The sequence below is a fragment of the Diabrotica undecimpunctata genome, chromosome 7 (genome assembly GCF_040954645.1).
Source record: "Diabrotica undecimpunctata isolate CICGRU chromosome 7, icDiaUnde3, whole genome shotgun sequence".
Taxonomy (NCBI): Eukaryota; Metazoa; Arthropoda; class Insecta; order Coleoptera; family Chrysomelidae; genus Diabrotica; species Diabrotica undecimpunctata.
The window spans coordinates 86,362,838-86,387,024 of NC_092809.1; the positions used below are offsets into that span (position 1 = coordinate 86,362,838).

The window sequence follows — 24,187 nt, forward strand, 5'->3', positions numbered from 1 at the left end:
TCATTACCTGATCTATTTGAAGATATATCATCAAATGTAGGACACTGAGGGCCATCAAACCAATGGTGGTAATATTTTGCTTCTATCAGCGCCCATCCACAATTATGAGGTTTTAAATGTGATGGTGATCTTAAATGTGCATTGCACCGCACACTGCATATATAAATTGTTCTTTTAATTTGTTGCAATAGCTCTTCTTTAGATGAAGGCATACTTGATGCATCGAGACCTCTTAACTGAGCTTTTATTACCATTTCATTGTGATTTTTGTTTCCAAAAGCCTCCTCGAAGAACTCAACTCGCCCCATGTTGACGTCTTTGCTTTTTAAGGAATTAACTTTAGAAATAAATTCTTCAATGACTTTAAATGTTGGGTTTGAAGTATTCATTTCAGATAGAGGGGTTCTTAAAAGATCCAGGAAGGCTACCTGGTAACTCTCGTTTTTCTTCAAAATATCAAATGGTCTCTTCTTTCCTTTTCTATAAAATGCAGGGTTATAATCATTGCCAGTAAATACATGACATACTGTTAGAGATCGTGTCTATTTGCTCTCCATAATTTTGATAAATATCACTGATATTAAAATATTCCTTTTTTTTTGTTGGTTGTCATATCTATAATTACTTCCACATTGGATTTTAAAAATTCCATATTGGATAACATAATTGTAGGTATGTCAGAATCGCTACAACGAACTGTCATTCGGTAGTTCGTGTTCATCTGGCAAATATGGTGTACAATCTTTGTATCTGCTTCTTCATGTGTACAAGATGAATTATAATCTACAGATCTCTTCATTAGATTGTTGAAAACTTCATACACGTAACAATTATCATAATTCAATTTTAATATTTTTCCTTTACATATCTCAGCAAATTCGTCGTTGCACCAGTGTTCAATGAGAAATTCCACAAACTTTTCTTTAAAATTTCTATTTCTTAATAATTTGCCAAAATCTGTTAAGCGCACATTTTCCGTTCTGACATCATACTGTATTTGTCAAATATGATATGAACTTCTTTTCTTTCAAAGAGTAGAAATTTAAACATGTATTTAAAAATTGCTGCATACTTTTGAGGTAATCTTGTTAAAGTATGTAGCAAGTAAAATCCATCATAAATAGTAATGTTAGGTACTGGAGGATCAATAACTGTATTTTGGTTGCTTATGCAATTCCTTTAGAATAACAAATTTCAGAGTTTTGCAAATTGTGCCATTTACATGACAAAGAAAATGGTACAGGGGTCAAAGGATAACTTAATGCTTTTTCTAAATAAATGTTATTATGCAATGCTGCGTACAATAATCGTCCAAAAATATTTCTTTCAATTTTTATTTCTTGTACTTTCTCATTAATTTTGACTTTTTTCGTATTTTTAAAAGCAAAGTTTATGATGGTATTGTTTTAATTGCTTTATCAAATATTTCTGATGCTTGTAAAGTTTCTAAAATAAAATTAAGACGCTGTTCATTGCCAACACTTTCAACGGATGATAAGAAATTGTTAATATCGTTGGAAACTATTTGTCCAGAAGAGATGTTGTATAAATGATCTTCAGATAAGTCATGTGAGAAAGGATTAGTACATTGGTTGATCCATTCGAAATCCTATATTAAATTTATATATCAAAGATATTAATAAATAAAAACGCAAGTTTTACAATTAAAAAAAAAATTATAAACACAATTTCAGCGAAGGGTACGACGAAACGTGTCCGACTGAAAAATCGGAAAAAGATTCTTGTCCGTCAATTCTACATTTGTATACTACGAGATTTTACCTTTGAAGAACACCTTTGAAAAAATCAGCTTGTTATTTATAAATAGGATGTATCTACAATTTGACTGCTCACACATTCTACAAAAAAGTAATCTCGACTGTGTATTTTTTAATTTTTACATAAAAGGCCCTTTTTTTTGTCGGACAATTCATTCATTAAGTTGTAGTCTCCATTTAAAAAATAAAAATTATAAACAAAAAGTTATTACTAAAATTCCACAGACTCGTGGAAAATCCGATTTTCACTGTCGGACGGAAAAATCGGCAAGTACGTTTTGTCGGACAATGTAAAAATAGTATTTTTCACGTTATTTTTGAACGATACAGAGAAAATCAGCTTGTTATTACTAAATTTTTTGAAGTTGTTTTTTTGGCATGTTTAGTTTGGTGGACTCCCTTATGGAACCAAAATTTTTGTCGGACAAGATTTTTTTCGGATATTTCGCGAAGTTGACTTTTGTATTTATTAAACAGCAATACGTTATTCATAAATTTGATACATCACTTCAAAATTACCACTTTTGGATAAGCTGGAGAGAAAAAGCCCCCGGAACAGAAAGTATCCCAAGATATATTTGGGGGTCGAGGTCTTATGAAGCTATCCTGAAAATTGTAGCCTGTTATGTATGAGTGATACAGTATGTCGCTTGGCACCTAGACTATTCACAAAACTTTGCTTTTAAAGCTATTCCAAATTTAATAAAATATTCACTTACCAGAAACCAGAACAAACACTTGGGTCAACAACTAACAATATTCACAAGACACTCAATTATTACAGCAAAGTTTCACTTTGTATTATTAATTGACTGTAGATAAAGCTAAACTAAAATGTGTGATTTAAAATAAACAAAAAGTGTCATTATTGAAGAATCTCAAAAATTAACTGAAAGCTGAGTGTTCAGTGATTCACTGAAAATCAACAGGTATTTTATTTGCCGAGAATTAATTCTTCAGAGCAGGAGCTTGGGGTTTTGATTCAAAACATTTATTAAAAATTTCAAGTACTTCTGTTTGATTTACATTACTTAATGAAAATTTCAGTAACCAAGTTTGTCGTGTATATATCAAATTTCAATTTTTCATTATTTCTCCTGTTTTTTATTTTTTAGGAAAACAACAAAGTTTTTTCCTGAACACAGTTTTTCTGGAAATTTTAAATCTTTAATCTTTAACTTTCAGAATTGTCCACATGATCTTAAGGTGTTGATCATTTTACAAACATTTTAAGGTATTGTTTGATTGTGATTATATGGTATTGGACAGTGAAAAGAAGTTGTAGTATGATGTAAATATAATGAACTATTTCTTTTAGTTTTAAACCTGACACATATGTATTAAATATAGATTTTTGGCAACCATTTGAATTTGAGACCAGAGTAATTATTTGGACCAACTAAATCAATGATTAGGTAAGTGTTTCAAAGTTTTACTATATATAATTTTAATACATATTATAATCATATGATGATGATCCATTATAAACCTTATCCTCATAATCAGTGATTTTTAGTTATCCATATTGGCAATAGGAATATTGAGATGCTAATAGAGATATTGTTTTCTTCATAAAACTTAGTTTGGCACACATGACGTCATGCAATATAGCTGTATGAATAATAACAAGAAATACTACTGAAGTGTCCTTTTTGGAACCAAAAAAACAGGTTTATACTGTAGCATGCAGAAAATTCCTTTCTTATATTCAAATAATAAAATTTTATAGTACACTCCTACTTAGTATAAAATATTGCTGAGTCTTTGTGTTTATTTTCTAAATTCTGGTTACCGCTGGAAGTTAAAATAGTTCATATATTGCGTCTTAGTTCTACAATTCCAAAATCAAACTGCAAGTGATTCAAGGTTATTTTACGATAATTTTCAGCGTCTAACCAGAATTTTAGCTTTTCCGTGGTATGGACGGGTTAAGGTGAGACGCGAGGGGGAAGTGCCGGTACATGGGAGATCGATCGAAGGTCGAATGGTAGGTTGGAAGATTTGGTCAAACGGGACACACGTCGTTATGTAGTTTGCAGAAGCCGGCAAATTTGTCGAAGAAAAAGTGATTTTTACACAAAGTAATGTGTCAACTCTGAACGAGTAATCACTGTTTTTTTGTTGAGTGCCATATCTCATATGAGAGATTTGAAATGGCATTTTACAGTTTAACAGTTTTGAAGATAACCTCATGTTGCCATTGTGTTGTACCTGTTCCAGTCTTTAAAGGAGACGAGTTTTCAAGGTTTGTGTTCCAGCCAGTGCTAGCTTCCACCCTCATTTTCTTATTCCTGGTCGTCGTCTCAGTTCTACCCCCAGAAATTTTAGTAGGTCCAGTTTCCAACCTCAAAAATGTTAAGAAATGTAGCTTTTGTGCAATCCAGGTAACATTTTTGTCTTTGATTTTTAAAAGAAGAATAAACATTTTAATAATAATTTGCTTTCGTTAAAAATTTAAAAATTTGTAATAATTAAAATTATATGTCTTAGGGCGTGGTTAGCTGTCATTGTAATTGTTATCCGTTTTAAAATTCAATATTGACATATGACAGCTAGCATTATTATTTTTGGCATTGGTTTGTTTTGTTTTTAAAAGAAGGTTAACCTCTCTATAAATAGTTTCATTTTAAAGATATCTTTATTTGTAATAATTTTTTTTGCCACAGTTTATAGCTCAGTATATTTTTGTAAGTTTTGTAGCATCTTGTAAACGGATTTTGTAAACAAAAAGGACATTGTAAGTTTTTCTTTATTTTAATATTTATGTTTGTAACTATTAATATAGTATTTTGTACCATTTAATATCTGTAACTGTTTGTGGTGAGACAGTAATAAATGTTTAATTTATTTCTCTGAACCATTTTGTCTATTTATTTTAGAAAAGTCTCCTAACCCCTTTGGTGTTACTTTGTTAGGAAGGAAGAGCCTTTTTCCTTCATCCAGCAAGACAAGGTTTCTTCAGCTTCACGACCCCAGCTTTCCAAATAAACCCCGAGTGCCGTTCGCACAAGTATCGTTTATTTTGCTTGCCCTATCTCCACCCCAGTAACTTCTGTCCCAATTTTCAACCCCCATAGTAATACCCTATGTGGTAGACAAAATATTTCGTTACAATACCTATGTCTTGTTGCTATAGACCAATAACAAAGTAGTTCTCAACTGTCTTGCTAAGAGAATATGTGTGTTGCTAAGAGAATATGATGGCTTGAACTATTTAAAAAATGGGCAATGGACAGAACAATACATTAATTTAGTTGGCAGTAATGAACAATGTGTCATATCATTCTCTACTCTTCAGCAAAATTCCAAATATGGAGAACAAAGGTATGGATAATCTAAAAATGCAATATTTTTTTTCTATTTTCTCAATTGGTGATAGGATTTCCATGGACAATCCGAAAAACCAGACAAAAATTGTGGCTATTCATCAAAAGTTCCGGATAGTGTAAATGCGGACCACATCAAAAGTTTCATAATAACTAAGACAAACTGTGAGGATATACAAGTAAAATTGTTACCAACTGACCATAAAAGAAGGGATAATCAATGTTTTATAATAGGTGTACTATCTGACTTAAGGGAAGAAATTTACAATTCTGCTTGTTGGTCGAAAAAAATTGGCATTGAACGATTTAACTTTAGGTTAGGAAGATTTTTAGATCGAAAGCATCACAATAGAGGTCTGTCAACTGGAGAAGATAGACCAGACTCTTTTTTAGTCAAGTAAATCCAAGATAAATGTTACTTTTATCATCACCAGACAGTTGTTTAAAAATATTGCTACTAAATGCTCAATCTTTGACAAATAAGTTACTCAAACTTGAAGTTTTAACATTGCAAGAAACACCTGATATAATTTGTCTATCAGAACATTGGTGTACTGAAGAAAACATCCAATTTATGACCCTGATTGGATACAACATTGCCTCTTATTTTTGTCGAAAGTTCCATATCCATGGAGGATCCATCATCTATATCAAAGCTGATATTAAATTCAAAACATTAGATGTCTCTAACTTTAGTGAAGAAATGGTGTGTGAGTGCTGTATGATTTCTCTGTTTATAGCCAATAGGAAAATTTGTGTTATTAGTGTTTATTGTTCGCCATGAGTTTTCTGTGTAAATTACATAATATACTGGAGCTATGCAGTAAGTCATATCATGATATTTATATTTGTAGGGATCTAGACATTGATTATCTTGTCATGTCTAATAATGAGCAATATTTTAACAAGTTTTTAGTAAGTTATAATCTGAGGTTCTTACAAGAGTTTTCGTAGATAAAGTGTTTAAAACATCATCTACAAAATTGGACTATATATTGACAAATATAGAACCACATCTTTATAAACCAAATGTTCTCGAGGGGCATGTCAGTGACCATAAAGTATTTTCACTTAATGTAAATTTGCAAGCCAATAAAGTATTGAAAAAAGATAAAAACCCATCAGTTACAGGGATATGTCAGATGAAAATATGTTGATGTTTAAAGCAGGGATTTCTTCTACAGTTTTTGATGAAGTTTATTCACAATTGAATGCAGAATATGCCACAAATTCATTTGTTAGCATTTTAGCTAGTAATCTAAATTTATATTGTCCAATAAAAACACAGTATAAAGCACACAAAACAAATAAGGCTACATGGGTAACAAATGAGGTAAGACACGCTAGTGAAAAACTAAAAAATCTACACTGGATAGAAAAAAATATAGGGAGTCTCGAGTCTCAAGATACATATAAACAGGCAAAAAAAGAATATAATTCTCTATTAATAAATACTAAAAAAAACTTTCATAGTGACTTAATTAATCAATCTTACAATATACCAAAAGCAATTTGGAACAATAGTGAAACCGGTAGACAAAAGAACAGGTCTGATATTATTCTACATTATGATAATAAAATTATTACCAAGTCTTGTAATATTGCTAATTCGTTTGCCTCATATTTTGCTACAATTACAGATTATCTTCAAACTCATTTTGGCACATTGTTGCCTTCTTCTTGTACTACCTCAAAAATGTGTAACAAAATATTTTTCTTTGAAATAAAAAATACAATTGATTAACTAAAAAATAAGCCTAGTACTGGTATTGATAATATATCTGTAAAAATAATAAAACTGATAAGTGATCATATATCGATTCCTTTAACCCATTTAGTTAATCTCTCAATAACAACCAGCCACTTTCCATCCATATTTAAAATGGCAAAAATTATTCCAATATTCAAAAAGAATGACCCTTATGATATTTCAAATTATAGACCAGTATCTGTCCTTAGCATAATTTCCAAAGTAATAGAGAAGGTTGTATACAAAAGAATGTTAAATTCTATAGAAGAATACAATTTATTAACTCCAAACCAACACGGCTTTAGATCAAAAAAGTCAACACTCACGGCTGCATGCAGCTTGTTTGAGTGTATTTATGATGAATTAGATAGTAGAAACCACATGGCAGGACTATTTTTTGATCTATCACGAGCTTTTGACTGCTTAGACATAACATTTATTAGCAATAAATTATATAACGACAGGAAGAGTGTTGTTAAAATGAAAGACTCAAGCTCAAAACCATACATGACAAATAAAGGAGTACCATAGGGATCCGTGCTGGGACCATTATTATTCCTAATTTTTATTAACGACCTACCAGATCACATAAGGGCACTTAAAATATCAATGTTTGCTGATGATACCTTGTTAATAGTCTCTGCAAGTACACTAAAGGAATTAAAAATGACAATGAAGACTGTTGTTGGCTGCTTTATACACTGGTGTAATACCAACAGACTAATATTAAACATTGACAAGACGGAAATTATTTATTTTCATTCATACAACTCATCTACCTATGACTATATATTAACCATCCATGATAGAAACAATATGTTATCTTACACTCACTCTACAAAGTTTTTGGTTGTGAAATTCAGTGAACATGAAATTAAATAAAGCTTTTTATGCTATACCCAAAATTAAAAACACATTACCCATCCCTTCATTAATGAATGTTTATTATAGCCTTGCTTACAGCCACATATGCTATAATGTAATTTTGTGGGGAACTCAGTAGACAGTAACAAAGTGTTCATTGCCCAAAAAAAATTATATGGAAAATTTTTAATTTGGATAATCAACAATCTTGTAAACCAATTTTTATTAAACATTAAATTTTAACTTTCTACTGCCTATATATCTATAAATGTTTACTTTATGTAAAAGAGGAAATCAATACATTTCCAGTAAATTCAGACAATCACTATTACAATACAAGAAGTGTGGAATCTTTATGAGTTCCTAATCACAGAACATCCAAATTTCAAAACTGCTTCAGATATATATGGGACTGACCTTATACAATCATTTGCCAAAAACTGTGAAAACAATACCACTTTCCTCTAAATTTAAGAAATGTTTTTACTCTTAAGAAAAGCATATTATTCTATAAATGTATATCTTGAGGACAAACTGCAGTAGCTTCATATTTTTCTTGTAAAAATGTTATTTTATATACTTTATGTTTTGTCAATTTTGTTAAGTACACTGTGAATTATGTATTATACACATTAATGTTTTTTATACTGAATTCTGTAGTGACATATCCTATACATTTATTTTTAATGTCTTTAAGGATCAATAAAGTATGACTATGAATATATTAAGCAAGAAAATTTCTAAAGTAAATGTCACTCCATATTATTGTGTTTTTGTAATTACTACTAGTCACCCAACTAAAATGGTATGGGCTGATCTAAAAATGAAATTACAAGTTAAAAAACCTAACATAGGTACTAACAAACTGTATATTGTATGTCAAAGAAAGAATAGATATTCTACTTAATCCTCAATTAAGGGGGTAGATATAATAAATACATAATGATGCTTCACGTTCTGATACAGTACAAAAACGCTTACCTCTAACAATTTTATATCCCCGGGAATTGTGTCAACATTAAATTTTTTGATGGCAACCATAACTCCTGAAGGAAGGTGTTTTGCAAGTTGAACTACTGCTTTATTATCAAAACATTGTCCCAAAATTGATATTGTCTGATATTCTGAAATGTTGGCATTATAGACTGACATTTTAGATTCCATGCTAATTTTCTTTTTTTATTTATTTAGAGAAAAAAATATATGTAACCCCAAACACATGTTATAAACATTCTTTTCTTTGGTTGAGTTTATCGAAATTACAAGCTGAATATAGCCGCAAATGTCAAAAATATTTCACTTTGGCAGGGTTTTCATGCTTTTATATGACGTATAATATATAGACTAAGCGGTCCCGTATTCTCGCCCGCTCAAGGTTGAAGGTATGTTTACCAGAACAGCGGCGTGCTCATTTATATTTTAATGACAATAATTATTTTTTTAATTAAAATTAAATATTTATAATTTTTTTTTGTTCTCGTCTATAAGAGAAAAAATTATTTTTATAATGTTTGTAAAGTACATTACCTGAATTTTAATCATTTTACCAATATGAAATATTGAAGTTTTGCCTAAAGATTAAAAATTCTAATTTTTTAAATTGTATTAAGGACTATTAATTATTATTTAGTGTAAAGAAAATTTTGATATATAAATCTAATCAGTTTTGCATTTCCATTAAGAGTTTGAGTCTATTTAGAGAGTCGAAAGATGGCTGGAGGTCTATAAATAGTAAGGAAAAATTGTATCACTTTTAAATCAGCTGTATTAGGAAGTGAATGGCATCTATGGGTGATTTTCTTTTTCTAAAGCCGGGTTGATATTGCTTTAGTGTATTTTCGGTAATTTATCTATTTCCCAATATGCTTGACAACATATTGTATATGGTCTATGTGGTGTTCAGTAACATGATTCCTCTGTAGTTACTTATATCTTTCTGTCTCCTGTTTTTAATATCCTTATTAGATGACCCTTTCTCCACTCCATCGGTATAGTTTTTGAGTTCCCTATATTTTTACTAGTTTAAGAATCCGGTGCATCAGTTCGTCTCCTCCATTTTTTATTAATTCATGTTTCATCCGTTCCTGGTGTTTTTCACTGTTGCAATAATTTCTTTGTATGTAGCAAATTTTGAAGTTTATATTAGGGAATTAGGAAGGAAATTAATAGGTTACTTGAGTGCAAACAAACAACAAACTTTTGAATTCTAATTTTGTAGTAATGAATTAAATACAAACAAAAAAACATCAAATCGATTATAAATTTTTAACAAAAACCATACAAAAGAAATAATCATAAAACATTTTGCAAAATAATTAGTAGTTTAATTAAGGCATCAATGCACACAACTTAATAAATACGGTTTCATTTATTTTCTAAGACACACAATATGTTGTATATAAAGATACAATATGTTATAAATAAGTTATATACCAAAGGCATGGATAACTGTAATGGTGGAGTGCATATACAAAATAGGACAAGATAATGTCCTGCCTAAATCGCACAGGCCGATCAGTCTTACATCATTTTTGTTGAAGGCAATAGAAAAAATTCTTGATAGGCATATTAAGGAAAGACACTTGGGGAATCATTTTCTCAATGACAACCAGCATGCATATATAGAAGGAAATCAACAGAAACATCAGTGGACAAAGTAGTTCAGAAAATCGGTCACTCAATTAATAATGGAGAGAAGATACAGAAGGCACATTTAATAATGCCCTGTCAAATAGATCCACTATCACTATGTGTAACTGGATCAAAGCAATGCTGGAAAATATATTGTTGAATGAGTAGAAGATTCTCACAGAGGTGCAAGGAGAGATTTTGTTCAAAACAGCTAAGGGGTGCCCACAGGGGGAGTGTTTTCTCCCCTCTTCTGGTCACTCCTGGTGGATCACTTGATGTCACTTCTTGACGCACACGGAGGAAGAAGTACATGCCTAGAGGGATGATCTAGTAATTATGGTAAGAGGAAAATATGGTAATTTTCTATCCAGCACACTCCAAAGAACATTAAATATCCTTAGTAGGTAGCATGACATGGAAAAATTCTCTATCAATCTTAGTAAAACATCTAGGAGTAATATTAGATGTGCAGCTTACATGTAACGCCCAGTTGGAAAGAATAACCAACAAAGCAAAGGTTTCACTTTCCACATGTCGAAGAATATGTGGGAAAACATGGGGTTTGAAACCCAAACCGATGTACTGGCTATATATGACTACAGCCAGACTTATGATTACGTATGACGCACTTATATGGTAGTTTAAATAAAAACAAAAGACCACGAAATAGAAGCTGAATAAGCTTCAACGACAAGCATGCTTAATCATAACACGAGCCATGTTGACTACCCCAACTGCCTCATGGAGGTCATGCTTGATCTCTCTTCATTACATAGGTATATGGATGGAGAAGGATGCGAAGATAAGGTGGATAAGATGTCAGGAAGCAGGGCAAAATGATACCTGGATCAAATCTGGAGAGATAATTAAAAATTACCTAGATTTGGAAATAGTACCAGATACAATGCAACCTAAATATAATTTCTAAAAGTCGTTTACCATCCTCTTTATAGGGAGGTACAAAAGGGATTTAAATAAAACAAATCTCATAATGGCAGATCAATGCTGGTATACAGACGGCTTTATCCTGACAGTGGTCTTGCGATTTCTCCCACATAGAAATTGTTGCATTCACAGGGTATTTTATAAATACAGTTCTTTGATCTCCCTTGTACCTTGTTAGGTTTGGTTTTGACAGGATAGATTTCAGTGTATTGGTTGTTTTGATATACTTATTAACTATCTAACTAACTATATTACTAAATCTTGTTCATGAAGAAACATTAGACATCCTTGAAAAAATGGGTGGACCAACTGAACTTTTTATAAGGCGGTATAATAACAAAAAGAAGGCTTAACAACAAAATATTTTGTAGAATTCAAGGCATTTGCTCTTACACTCCATTTTTATTCGCCTTCTGCATATAATTATGTTAGAAGGACATTTTAATAAATGCTTTCCTCATACTAGAACACTCAGTAGGTGGTTTCAGAGTGTTGATGGTGAACCTGGATTCAATAAAGAATTTGATGTTCTTCGTTTAAAATCTATGAACTTTGAAGCACCGTTTGTATGTAGTAGTATTATGAATGAAATGCACATCCATCAACAAGAGTGGGTTCCCGAAAGAAATAAATGTTTCGGATACATTGATTTTGGCACAGGATCAACTGTATAAACATTAAGGAAAACAGCGCTGGCTTTTTTGCTAAATTTTGTTAATGTTATTAAGGTTGTAAGTTTAACTTTTGATGGTGCTCCAGTGAATTTGAAAATGGGTTAACGGTTAGGTTGTAATTTGAACCATAATACCTTAAAAACTACATTTAAACACCCTTGTACAAATACCAACATTGTCCAGCATCGTAATAATTCTGATATCCATTTGATTAAATTGTTTGGGAATACTATAGGTGAGAAGTATGATCATGTGGATAGTAATAATGACATTTTAGCATGGATATATTTTAAAGAATTAAACAACTTGCAAGAGAATGAACGTGTTCATTTAGCTAATAAATTGCGAAGCCAACATATTCATTTTCATAAACAAAAAATGAAATTAAACTTTGCTTCTCAATTATTTAGTAAAAATGTTTCAACTGCATTTGACAGTACATGTGTCAATGTACAATTGAGACACATATTTCGAAATAAAAAAAAATCCTATAAAACCTATTGCAACTAGGAAACAAAAAGCCATTGTTTAAATAATTTTAGAAATAAAGACTTTTAAAAACAGCCAATCACTATAAGTAATTTAAAACCACATATAACTGGTAATTCAATTTTAAATTCTGAGAGATAAAAAGGATTTTTAGATTTTAAAATATATATCGCAAGTTTGAAAATTTTTGTCCAGGCTTTAATTATAAGCGAAATTTTAAAATTCTTGCCATTTTATAAATGCGCTTTTAACATTTTATAATGTACTATTCCGCTTGTCCCGTTCATTAGGGATGGTACAAGCTATAGTTGTACATGTTTGTATTTATATGTGGTTAAAAATAAATAATTAATAAAACATATATTCAATAAATAAATTTAAAAACTCGAACATCGAAGTAAAAAATTTCTGTTGTAAGTGGTATATTTAATTAAAAAATTAAATTAAAAATCCAAATGAATTATAATAAAGTTCAGAACGTTTTCGGACTAATCAGTCCATCTTCAGTGAAGCTGAAAAGCAAGTAATTCCACTCAGTTAAGAAAAACGTTAAGGTAAAATTATAACTGTCAAATGCAAAAATGTGGTTTAGATTACTTACTTTTGGAGTACTTGCGTAACTAAACGCAAAACAAAAACAGTAGATGGGTTTACATTGAAGAAAACATACTTAAAAGTATTAAATTATACGGCAAAATGCCGATGCAATTGAATTACTAACTGGGAATCATCAGTGTTGATTAACTTCCCGCTATAGGATTTTACCATCGACTTTCGTAGAATTGACAACTAGGATATAACATGTGTTTTTTGTTTGACTTTCGGATTTACAATACCATTTTTCAACGACTGTTATGAATTAGGCGGACGTACAAACTTCGCATGGGCGGTTGCCACGTCTGTCTTTAAATACAAATAAAACTGTTTTTAACAATAAGTCCCTACCCCAAGTAAAATATTTCTACATCCGAAATTTCGTACGGGAGTTTGCCTACTAACTTGAGATTCCGGAAGTAATAAATTAAAGGTAAAAAGTAAAAAAATAGTTATAAAAGAAACTACAACTACATATAGGTTACTGAAACCTAAAAAACAGATATAACAAAGAAGTGTAACGATACGGAATAGAGCTTTAAATAAGGTGGGCATAAAAATAAACAAGGTAAAATCAATAGTGATTTTACCTTGTGTGGAATGATCTTTTCTATTCATGTCTAAACAGTATCCTTTTAGTCAGCAAACTTCTCATACGATTCTGCCTATCTACATCTAATTTTTTTTTGGCTTCATGATGAAGTCTTAGCTTCACATAAATGTGATCACCAAAACTATCCATGATGTCACGAGGCAAATTATTCATTGTGGCGTTTATTAATTTATTTAATAAATTTTTTGAACTACTTTCAATTTTGTTTATATACATTCTAAAATTTTTCTCTGCCTCCTTGCATATTTTTATAACTAAATTTGAAGCATTAGTTAAATTTTTATATTGTTTTACTAACTGTAATTTTGAAAATGTTTCTTCACTTTCTAATATTATTATGCATTTTGTACATTTAATGATTTTTTTTAAATTTCGATTTATAAAGCCAGAAATATATCCAATTACATCTTCTACATAAACACTTAAATATAAAACATCTTTTTGAAAATAGTCATGCTCATAAAAAATTGTTGTCTTTTGTGTAAAATCTTCTAAATTTTCTTCTATGTTTCCTAAACTAGTAATAGGTCGTGCAGATGTTGCGGTTAAAATGCCAACATTATTTATATTTTTAACATTCCCTGTATTAGGTCCTGATATTTCTGTGTGAATAAGCAATCTTTTAAAAGCTGCCTCAAATTGTCGGGCAGTTGGATTATAGTTATAACCCCCTTTACCCCTTACAGCCCCAAAAAATAATTCTAAATGGTCTTGCGACAGTTTGTAAGAAAGTAAATATTTTAAATATTTTTTTTCTTTAACCAAAAGATTAAATAATCCTTTCAAACTTGCGATATTTGAAATGAAACCCAAAAAACCCACTTTTCTTTGTGAAGATATGATACTTATATCATTTAATTTTAAATCACATATATACCTCTCATCCATTTTTAAATATTCAAGTTTCCTTCTCATTATTAATATTTAAAGAATTTTTAAACGAGTATTTAGAATAATATGTCATACTATTAAATATATCAAACAAATTATTAAAAATCATGATAAATTCCGAAGTAGCTTCTAAATTTTTAAATTGATTAAAGTTTTTTTCTTTGTTGCAATATGTCAAAGCGTCTGCCACACTTTTACTTAGGGTTTGAACAGCTAAGTTTACCCTCATCTTTTCCTGTCCCCATCTCAAATGCAGATACCTCAATTTATTGGCAGAAGGTAATTTTTCATCATATTGCAAGTCATTTTTTAAATACTGCCATTCAATTTTTTCATTTTTTACGTTACTCAAAACAAATGTACCCATACAATTACGAACCAACTTAATCATGTGGCACGCATCTAAAAATATAAAAACTTTCTCCTTAGTTATTGGATGTAGAAAAAAAGGCTCAATATTTGTTGCAGATATTTTAGCACCTAAAGCATTGGCCATTGATAAATTGTTGGTAGCACCATCAAAAGTTAATGAATAGACTTTTATGCCTGAATCATAAATAAAATTTAAACAAAGATTTATTAAGGATGCTTTTTCTGATCCACAAAAACTGTCAATTAAAAAATATGCAACTGGCACTTTAAAATTGTCATTTAAGGCTACTAACATAAACACCAGTGCCTCTTTTGCTTCTGGTACATTATCAGATTCTATATCTGTACCAAAATCTACATAGCCAGTAAATTTTTTTCCATCCCATTCCACTTGCTTACGAATAGACATTTCATCCAGCACTAAATTACACACAAATGTTTTATTTTGCTTCCCTGCTTCTTCAACTTTGTTTTTCAAAGCATTTAAAGCTTCTTTGGAAAATCCAGGTGCACCATCAACAGTTTGGTACCATTATGTTATGGTTGATGGGTGTGGTAATGAATTATTAAAAGCTCTTCTTACAAAATCATAGGCTTTTGCTGAATAAAAATTTAAAGTCAGTGCAAATGACCTTAATTCTGGAGAATATTTGGCACATTTGGCACCCTTTAAAAATCGTTGAAACAATGCTTTGGCTGATTCTGGTAAAGAGGCCTAAAACAAGAAAAAATAAAAAAATAATTATAAAAATAAAATATAATAATAATTTAATTTTATACAGAAGTAAAACACTTCACATTTGTATGTAGGTATAAAACATTTAATTTAAAACTTTTTTAAAAAGTTTTGTATCAAAATTGACACAGGTGCATTACATGACGTTTTCGGTCTCATTCAGATCATCCTTAGTGCCTGCTTTTGTAATTGAAAACACTAAAAAAATAGCTGTGACATCAATATATGGTTTTACATGTTTCAAAATTTAAATTCTAATGTGACCATATGTCGATGACATTGGATAAAGATTTAATACTTAAAGAGCAACATGTTTCTTTGCTCGACTTGAACATGTGATTCTTGTCAGTTAAAACGACAAATACCAACTGGCTGAGGTGACAGGAAATATAATTCAAGAAAAAGTATATCTTCACAGTGTTAGCTTCAATTACAAAAGAAGGCACTGAGGATGATCTGAACGAGATTGAAAACGTCACATTATGCACCTGTGTAAATTTTGATGACACTTTTTAAAAATGTTTTAAATTAAATGTTTTATACCTACATACAAATGTGAAGTGTTTTGCTTCTGTATAAGTTTTTTAAACAATGGTATACAGCCAACTACTGGGAGTTTTCCATTAATTTTTTAATTTAATTTTGTTCTTTATGGAATATGTGAAAGAAAACTTACCAACAACACAGATTCAGCATTTTCTGTAACATACAGTTTTTCTTTTAATGATTTCACCAATGCGTTTAATGTTGTTGCTCGTTGTTTCCATCTTTTGGTAGATTTTCTTAGTGTGTCAATTTGTGTATTTTTTTTTGTTATATACATGTCTACTGATTCCATGTACCTTTTTCTTTTTCTTGAGCAGTCCAAGTCAGACATGGAAAAATCCCCCACATAATGCTTCCTAAAAATAAAATGATTAATGAAAGAAAAAATGCTTATTCAAGGATATAATAATGCAAACGAAAAATTAAATGAATTTTACCTCTTGTTAATTTTTTTAGCTACTAATTCTCTATCTGCAGCATGCCCTTCGATATTTTCCTTGCCCAAGAATTCATCAGTTTCTGAGGCAGACAAAGTTCGTTCACTGCTAGCAGTTTGTGTTGTTGAACTGCTGGATATTTGTCTGAAAAAATATTTAATACACTTTGAATGTAACACATTGCAAATATAAATTTGAATAAGCTTAAAATATGATTAACCTGTATACAGTTGGTTTAGAATTATTACATACCTTCCAGTAAGAAATTCTCTAATTTCGAAATTTAAATTGTGGTTGTCTGATGGACTAGGACAAGCTTTAGTTCCTACCACCTCTTTAACATCTTTAGAAGACCTGTATGCAAAGAGAAAACAATATAGAAGAAACAATAAACAGAAAATTTATATAAATATTAAATACCAATGTAAAAATTTAATAAAAGTATCACCCACCTTATAGCTAATGGTTTTGCATTTTCTTTTAGACGAACAAAGCCAGATTTCGTGATAAGATCATTTGGATCAAAATGATCACAACAAATACGTGACCATCTGGAAAGCTTGTTCTTATTTAATTGTAATATGTTTATCCAAATTTCTTTTTTTTTCCCCAAAAGGAAATCTATGAAAAAAAAAATTAGTAAGAAAAATTCTATGCAATGATTTTAATAAAAAAAAAACAAAAAATTTAATGGAAATTGTTAGTATTCAGTATAATGCATAATAATTTATTTATTTATTAAATAAATAAAAACTATAACGCCTCCACTGGCTATCACCACATAACCTAATATTTATAAAACATACATATAAAAAATAATTTACTTGAAAAGTGATAACGTTTCGCTCTTCGAACTTCCGCGACCACAGACAAGACACTTAAATGGCATTTTACTAAAATAGTAGGTAAATGACTCTTAAAAATTTAAAATAAAATTTGCTTCTCACATAAAATATGTAAACACACAAAATGGCGAAAATATTTTCAAACACAAGATCATGGTACAATGAATACACAAGGTATGTGTGTATTCATTGTACCATGGTATGATACATAATGTTCCAAAATCGGTTCGCTTTCGCGCATGACGTAATCAAGATCGCTTATTCCCGCAACATTTGAATGTAGTTGTATAGGAAAGACTTTTAATTTTAAGTTTTTTTATATAATTTGGCTAATTTAATTATAGTAATTATAAAGAGATGATAAAATTATGTTATTATAATATTTATCCTTTATAAAACATAGATATCCTTTATAAGACAAGTTTTAATTATCTTTTATTACACGTAGGTACAGGTTAATTAACTTATACTCCAGAGTTCGATATTTCAGATGTTTAAAAAGATACAGAAAAGTGGTAATGGAGGTACACAAAATTTGTACGTATATATACCTACTGAACTAAACACAAAATCAAAATAAATAATGACAAAGTCAACTTTATTTATATCGAATGAGCTAGCTGGCCATCGAATATGAGTGTAGTGAGGGCACACAATATTGCACAACATTTAAAATGACATTCTTGTAATATTCACACATAAAATTATCTTGGTATTGTTTATAATAATGATGACATTGTATATTTTAATAATGATAACATGATTTAACAAAGAAAAATATGTTATTTTGGAAGATGCTAAATTGATTTCCTCCGAAACAGTTCTTATTGCAAATTGCATAGCAGGCTGAGGCTAATTTCTTACTTAACAAATCGATATGAAAAAACCATTTAAGGTTTCATGACTAATAATTAATAAAAATAAAGATTTAGACTTACGTCGTTGACCTAGAAGTAGTAAGAAGCTGCTCAACATACTTTTTGGACTCTCTGTGTTCGCCTCCTTGTACGCGTTTCTTTTGGTTGGTTAAAAGGGTAGCCGATGTTGATTTAGGCAAATAAAGACTAGGTACTGCCTCAGGTTTGAGTTTTAGACCCTTTTTAGAAACGTAAGTTAAAAGTTCCTGTTGTAGATTTCTTTGGTAATCTTCAGTTTTAAAATGTGTATAACAAATTCTTGCAGTATTACAATTAAAATTATCCTAGCTACAACAAGATACAATCCACAGTTTTCTGGTCACGCTATCTTTAGGAAATGTATGAAACCTAAAGATTTTATCTTCATTGTCACTATTGCAACAAGCAATTGCACAGCGTACTTTGAAAAAGGTACAAAACCAGATATACAATGGCAAATAAAAACTTTCAGTTTTACAAAAAATACTATACAGTATAAATAAATAGTAACTAAACACCATTTGTATAAAGACACATATATAAGCATATATCTAAATTATTTTTCTATTATAAAATAGATGACTCTAATTACCAACTAATTATTGAATGCTTAATAATTCAGTCAATTTCTTGAATTCATCAATTAATTTACCATCAATAATTTATCTACTTATTACTTTAGTTCCATATTAACATATCAGAACTGGAATAAAATATTTAAAAATATTTATACACACCATGACAGATAACTCACACCAACAATAATTTCAAAGAAAGTTTGTAACTTTGTTATACATTTTGATTACAAATGTACATATTTAATTACCAAATAATCACTTAAGTTTGTTCTGTAATTTTGACTAAATTGAGTTAGTTATCATAGAAGATGTATTTCAATTAAGGCAGCTTTACATCTAGGCTATGCAAGTCTCATGCTATGCAAGTCCGTCTTGCATGGCACATCTCTTGCCTAGCTTGACCTTTTTACATCAGAGATATTTCTGTGCAATTTTAGATCCCACTTTCATTGTTGCCAACAGAGAAAATATTTATCAATTTGAGGTTATTTTATTTTAAATAAATATAATTAAGTCATCGAGCAAAAAGACAAAAGAGGGAATCTAATCGTTATGAAAAGGCGACCAAAAAAGTGGCCTCTGATGGCGGACATATCCGGAAATTCGAATGCGCCAAATTTAAATTTTCCGACACTTATTAACAGTAGCTATAAAATAGTTTTCAGAATGTGTCTTAGACGAGAAAATTTTAATTAAATATTAACGATAACAGTCTAAAATGTGAAACAATTGTTAAAAAACTTCAATATAAATAAGATTTCATGTGACAGTTGGGACAAATAATAACATAACCCAACTAAATTTGATTTCTTAAACAAGGAAAGACTCTCTTTCCTTGTTTAATTTGGCCTCTCATGATGGCACTTCCTGTCTAACAATATTTTTGCCCCCACTGCCTTTTTTACATTCCCTCTTTTGTCTTTTTGCTCGATGAATTAAGTACTAAAATAAATAATATAATAAATAAATATGCACTATTTGTGGTTATTAAAAGGGTGAAGGATGTCAACCAAAGAAAAGAAAACATTATTATTGTTGAATATTGCTGTTGTAGCAACAATCATGAAAAATAATAAAAAAAGAAAACCTAGAAAATGTTGGGTCAAACCTTGGTTGAATGCAGGACTGGGAAATTTGAAGTTACCCCAAGAGTTCTTGGATGCTAGAGACCTTCAAAGAAACTTTCTTCGAATGAACGAGTCCACTTTCCTTAAGCTCCTGGAAAAAATTAATCCCTTAATTCAGAAAAGAGATACCAATTTTCGCCAGTGACAGAAAGGTACAAAATTTTGTTAATATAATTTAGTTAGTGTCATAACAATTTCAATTTTGTAGATAGTTTGTTTAAATTTTACATTGTCTATAGAATTTAATTAGTTTCATAAGAATTTCAATTTAAAGATAGTTTATTTTAAATTTACATTGGCTAGGTTAGATATATATGTGTGTTTCATAATAGATATAATAAAGATAATTTAAAAAAGTACTTACAAACTAATTCTTTGAGAACCGCGATAAAAACCCTATATTATTAAAAAATACTCATTGCTCATCATTCAAACAAACAATACATCATAACAATATATATATATATATATATATATATATATATATATATATATATATATATATATATATATATATATATATATATATATATATATAACTGTTTTAGATGGGTTGGAGTCAATAATAGGGCTATTGGTTAACTATTTTTTTATTCTCGAGCTTTCAATTGTGTTTACAATTATTATCAAGAGCTAAAAAAGACAAAATACTTATAAGGTTGAACTAAAAAGAAAAAACAATTTTTGTTAACTTACCAAATAAAAATTAGTTTGGTAAGTAAAAATCACTGCTTACATGTTCAAAATATTTAATACAAAAATGTTTTTATCCAATAAATGTTTCTCTGAAAAATTTTTATAATTTTGAAAACATTTTTTTAATATAAGAATAATTGAATTTATAAATAAGTTCAAATAGCAACCAATTACAAATAGCCTCAATGTCATAAATGCCAACATAAAATTTTTATTTTTGACAATTATATTGCCAAAAGTAAAACTTCGTTTAAACATTCTTTTTTGTTTAGTAACAAAAAGAAGAAGATTTATTCACCCTTGACAGATGTCTGAAAGAATGTGATAGATATATGGAGAATTAAATATGACATTTTACAAGTTTTATATATAAATCATAAAGAAAGAATATAATTATAAATTTTACTTAAATTTTGAATTTCAGATCTTTTGTTTAAACTCTTATCATTTTTGCTAATACAAACCATTTCCAAAAAAGTCCTTTTAAATTTATTACTTTCACTACATAAAATTTTAATGTTATCAAAATCCATAATATGGTCTTTATCGATTACATGTTCTGCCAAAGCACAAGATGGTTTTTTAATTCTGCAATCACTTTTGTGAGAAATAATGCGATTTGAAAGATTTCTTCCGGTCTCACCAACATATTCAGCCTCACACTGAGTACAACTAATGCTGTATACTAAATTTGTTTTTTCAAATTTGTCTATAGGATATTTAGTTTTAGAATATAAAGATGAAATAGTTTTGATGTTCTTTGTTGCTATTTTTATATTGTCAATAACCTTTAGTGTTTGTATTAATTTAGGTGTTAATGATGGTATAAAAGGTAGTGAATGATAATAGATGTTCTGATTGTTAGATACAATGTTTTGAGATTGAGCAAAAAATGGTGTTAAATTATTTATATTACCAATATTAGAAAAAAGCATCCTATGTAGCATATCTGGAGGATAAGAGTTTTCAATTAGAATATTTTTTAATAACTGAAGATCTTCCTGTAGATAATCTGGATGAGAAAGTTTTAAAACACGTTCTTTTAATCCTGTTATAAGGTTCATTTTCATCTTATTTGGATGGTGAGAGTAATAGCTTATAAATCTATTACTACATATGGGTTTTCTGAACCATCTGGTTTTCAACATATTGTCTGTATTTCTTACAATTCTCATGTCAAGGAATGGTAGAGAATTATCTACCTCTTCCTCAACTGTGAATTGTATATGTTGATTATGACTGTTGAAAATGTTGACTGTTTCATGAATTTTGTGTTTAGGAAGTGCCAAAACTAAATCATCTACATATCTCTTAATAAAAGGAATGAAAAAAGTGCAATTACTGATACAATCACTGATAACATCATCCATGACATAGCTACTTAGAATGGGTGAAAGACTAGATCCCATAGGACTACCAAAAATTTGTTTATAAAATACACCATTAAATATAAAAATATTAGAATCAAAAACAAAGTTGATAAGTGTTTTGAAATGTAATAAGTCAATATTAGTGTGTTGTGAAATCTCATTCCAATGTTTTTCAACACTACTTATGATTAAATCTAAAGGCAAATTAGTAAAAAGAGATGTTACATCAAAACTAACTAAAACATAATTTTGTGGTAATTGGAAATTATTAATGAAAGAACTAAAATCAAATGAATCTTTAATGTAAAAATTGTTGTTTAAATTATAAGCATTAGTTAAGATGTCAGTGAGGAGCTGTGCTATTGGTCCATTAGGAGGGCATAAAGATGAAACAATTGGTCTCATAGATAAAGTTGGTTTATGTATTTTTGGCAGAGCATAGAACCGTGGAGCAATAGAATTGTAAATTTTGAGCTCTTTTGCTTTTTTATTATCAATAAATTTCTTTATGTTTAATTTAGATACTAGACAATTTGCTTTTTGTTGCAAAGTACAAACAGGACTCCTTCTAAGTGTAGTGTAATACTTAGTATCATTTAAGAGTTCTCCAGTTTTTTGTAGATAATCCTCTTTGTACATTACAACAGTTACGTTACCTTTATCGCTTTTAACAATATAAATTTCAGGATGGTTTTTAAGAAAAAGTTTAGTTTGCATATAGTATTTATTTAAAAAATGATCTTTGACTTCTTTATGCAAAAAGTTTGTAATAACGTTTGTACATTTAGATCTAACAACATCCTTTTGACTATCATTAAGTGGTCTGATTATTGATTCAATATCAGAAAGTAAATTAGGAACTCTAATATCAGATTTGGAAGGACATAAAGAAAATTTAGGTCCTAATGCTAAAAATTTTTTAATTTCAAAAGGAAAATGAATAGATGTTAGATTTTTAAACCATTTTTTTTTTTGAAATTTTATCTTATCAAAAGCTTCTATTTTTAATTTATTGAACTTATTAATTTGTATTTTTTTGATTTTATGAAATTCTGTGTTGTATTTAATTCTTTGTCTACGATTAAATTCATTAAATGTGTGGAAATTTAAGATATTGTAGGCCTTGGTACGTAACTCATGTAATTTTCTTTCAAAAAAGTTTATATCAGCAAAAGCGATTTTAATTTCTAAATTAATAATATTTCTTCCAAACCTGTCACATAATTTCCAAGCAACATGGTGAATATTCCCAGTCCGATGATGTAAAAGGGAATTTACATTAACTAGGCCATTTGTAACATGTCCAGGGAAACATCCATTAGATCTACATTTCAACAAAAAAGTCTTTTGATTGTGTAAAGCAGCATAATTTTACACAATCAAAAGACTTTTTTGTTGAAATGTAGATCTAATGGATGTTTCCCTGGACATGTTACAAATGGCCTAGTTAATGTAAATTCCCTTTTACATCATCGGACTGGGAATATTCACCATGATGCTTGGAAATTATGTGACAGGTTTGGAAGAAATATTATTAATTTAGAAATTAAAATCGCTTTTGCTGATATAAACTTTTTTGAAAGAAAATTACATGAGTTACGTACCAAGGCCTACAATATCTTAAATTTCCACACATTTAATGAATTTAATCGTAGACAAAGAATTAAATACAACACAGAATTTCATAAAATCAAAAAAATACAAATTAATAAGTTCAATAAATTAAAAATAGAAGCTTTTGATAAGATAAAATTTCAAAAAAAAAAAAATGGTTTAAAAATCTAACATCTATTCATTTTCCTTTTGAAATTAAAAAATTTTTAGCATTAAGACCTAAATTTTCTTTATGTCCTTCCAAATCTGATATTAGAGTTCCTAATTTACTTTCTGATATTGAATCAATAATCAGACCACTTAATGATAGTCAAAAGGATGTTGTTAGATCTAAATGTACAAACGTTATTACAAACTTTTTGCATAAAGAAGTCAAAGATCATTTTTTAAATAAATACTATATGCAAACTAAACT

The 24,187-nt window shown here is 29.4% G+C and overlaps 1 protein-coding gene across 4 annotated transcripts in view; it reads right to left on the minus strand.

The window, feature by feature from the left end:
* Window positions 1-9,002, minus strand: part of LOC140445547 (STE20-related kinase adapter protein alpha-like) — a 322,390-nt gene extending 313,388 nt beyond the window's left edge. Inside the window, exon 1 of one of the 4 annotated variants that reach the window (XM_072537651.1) lies at window positions 8,700-9,002. In XM_072537651.1, coding sequence (XP_072393752.1) covers window positions 8,700-8,882 — 183 coding nt within the window. In that variant the 5' untranslated portion in view covers window positions 8,883-9,002. The remainder of the gene's footprint in view (window positions 1-8,699) is intronic. The other 3 variants (XM_072537649.1, XM_072537653.1, XM_072537650.1) reach the window with 3 other exon arrangements.
* Window positions 9,003-24,187: the final 15,185 nt, after the last annotated feature.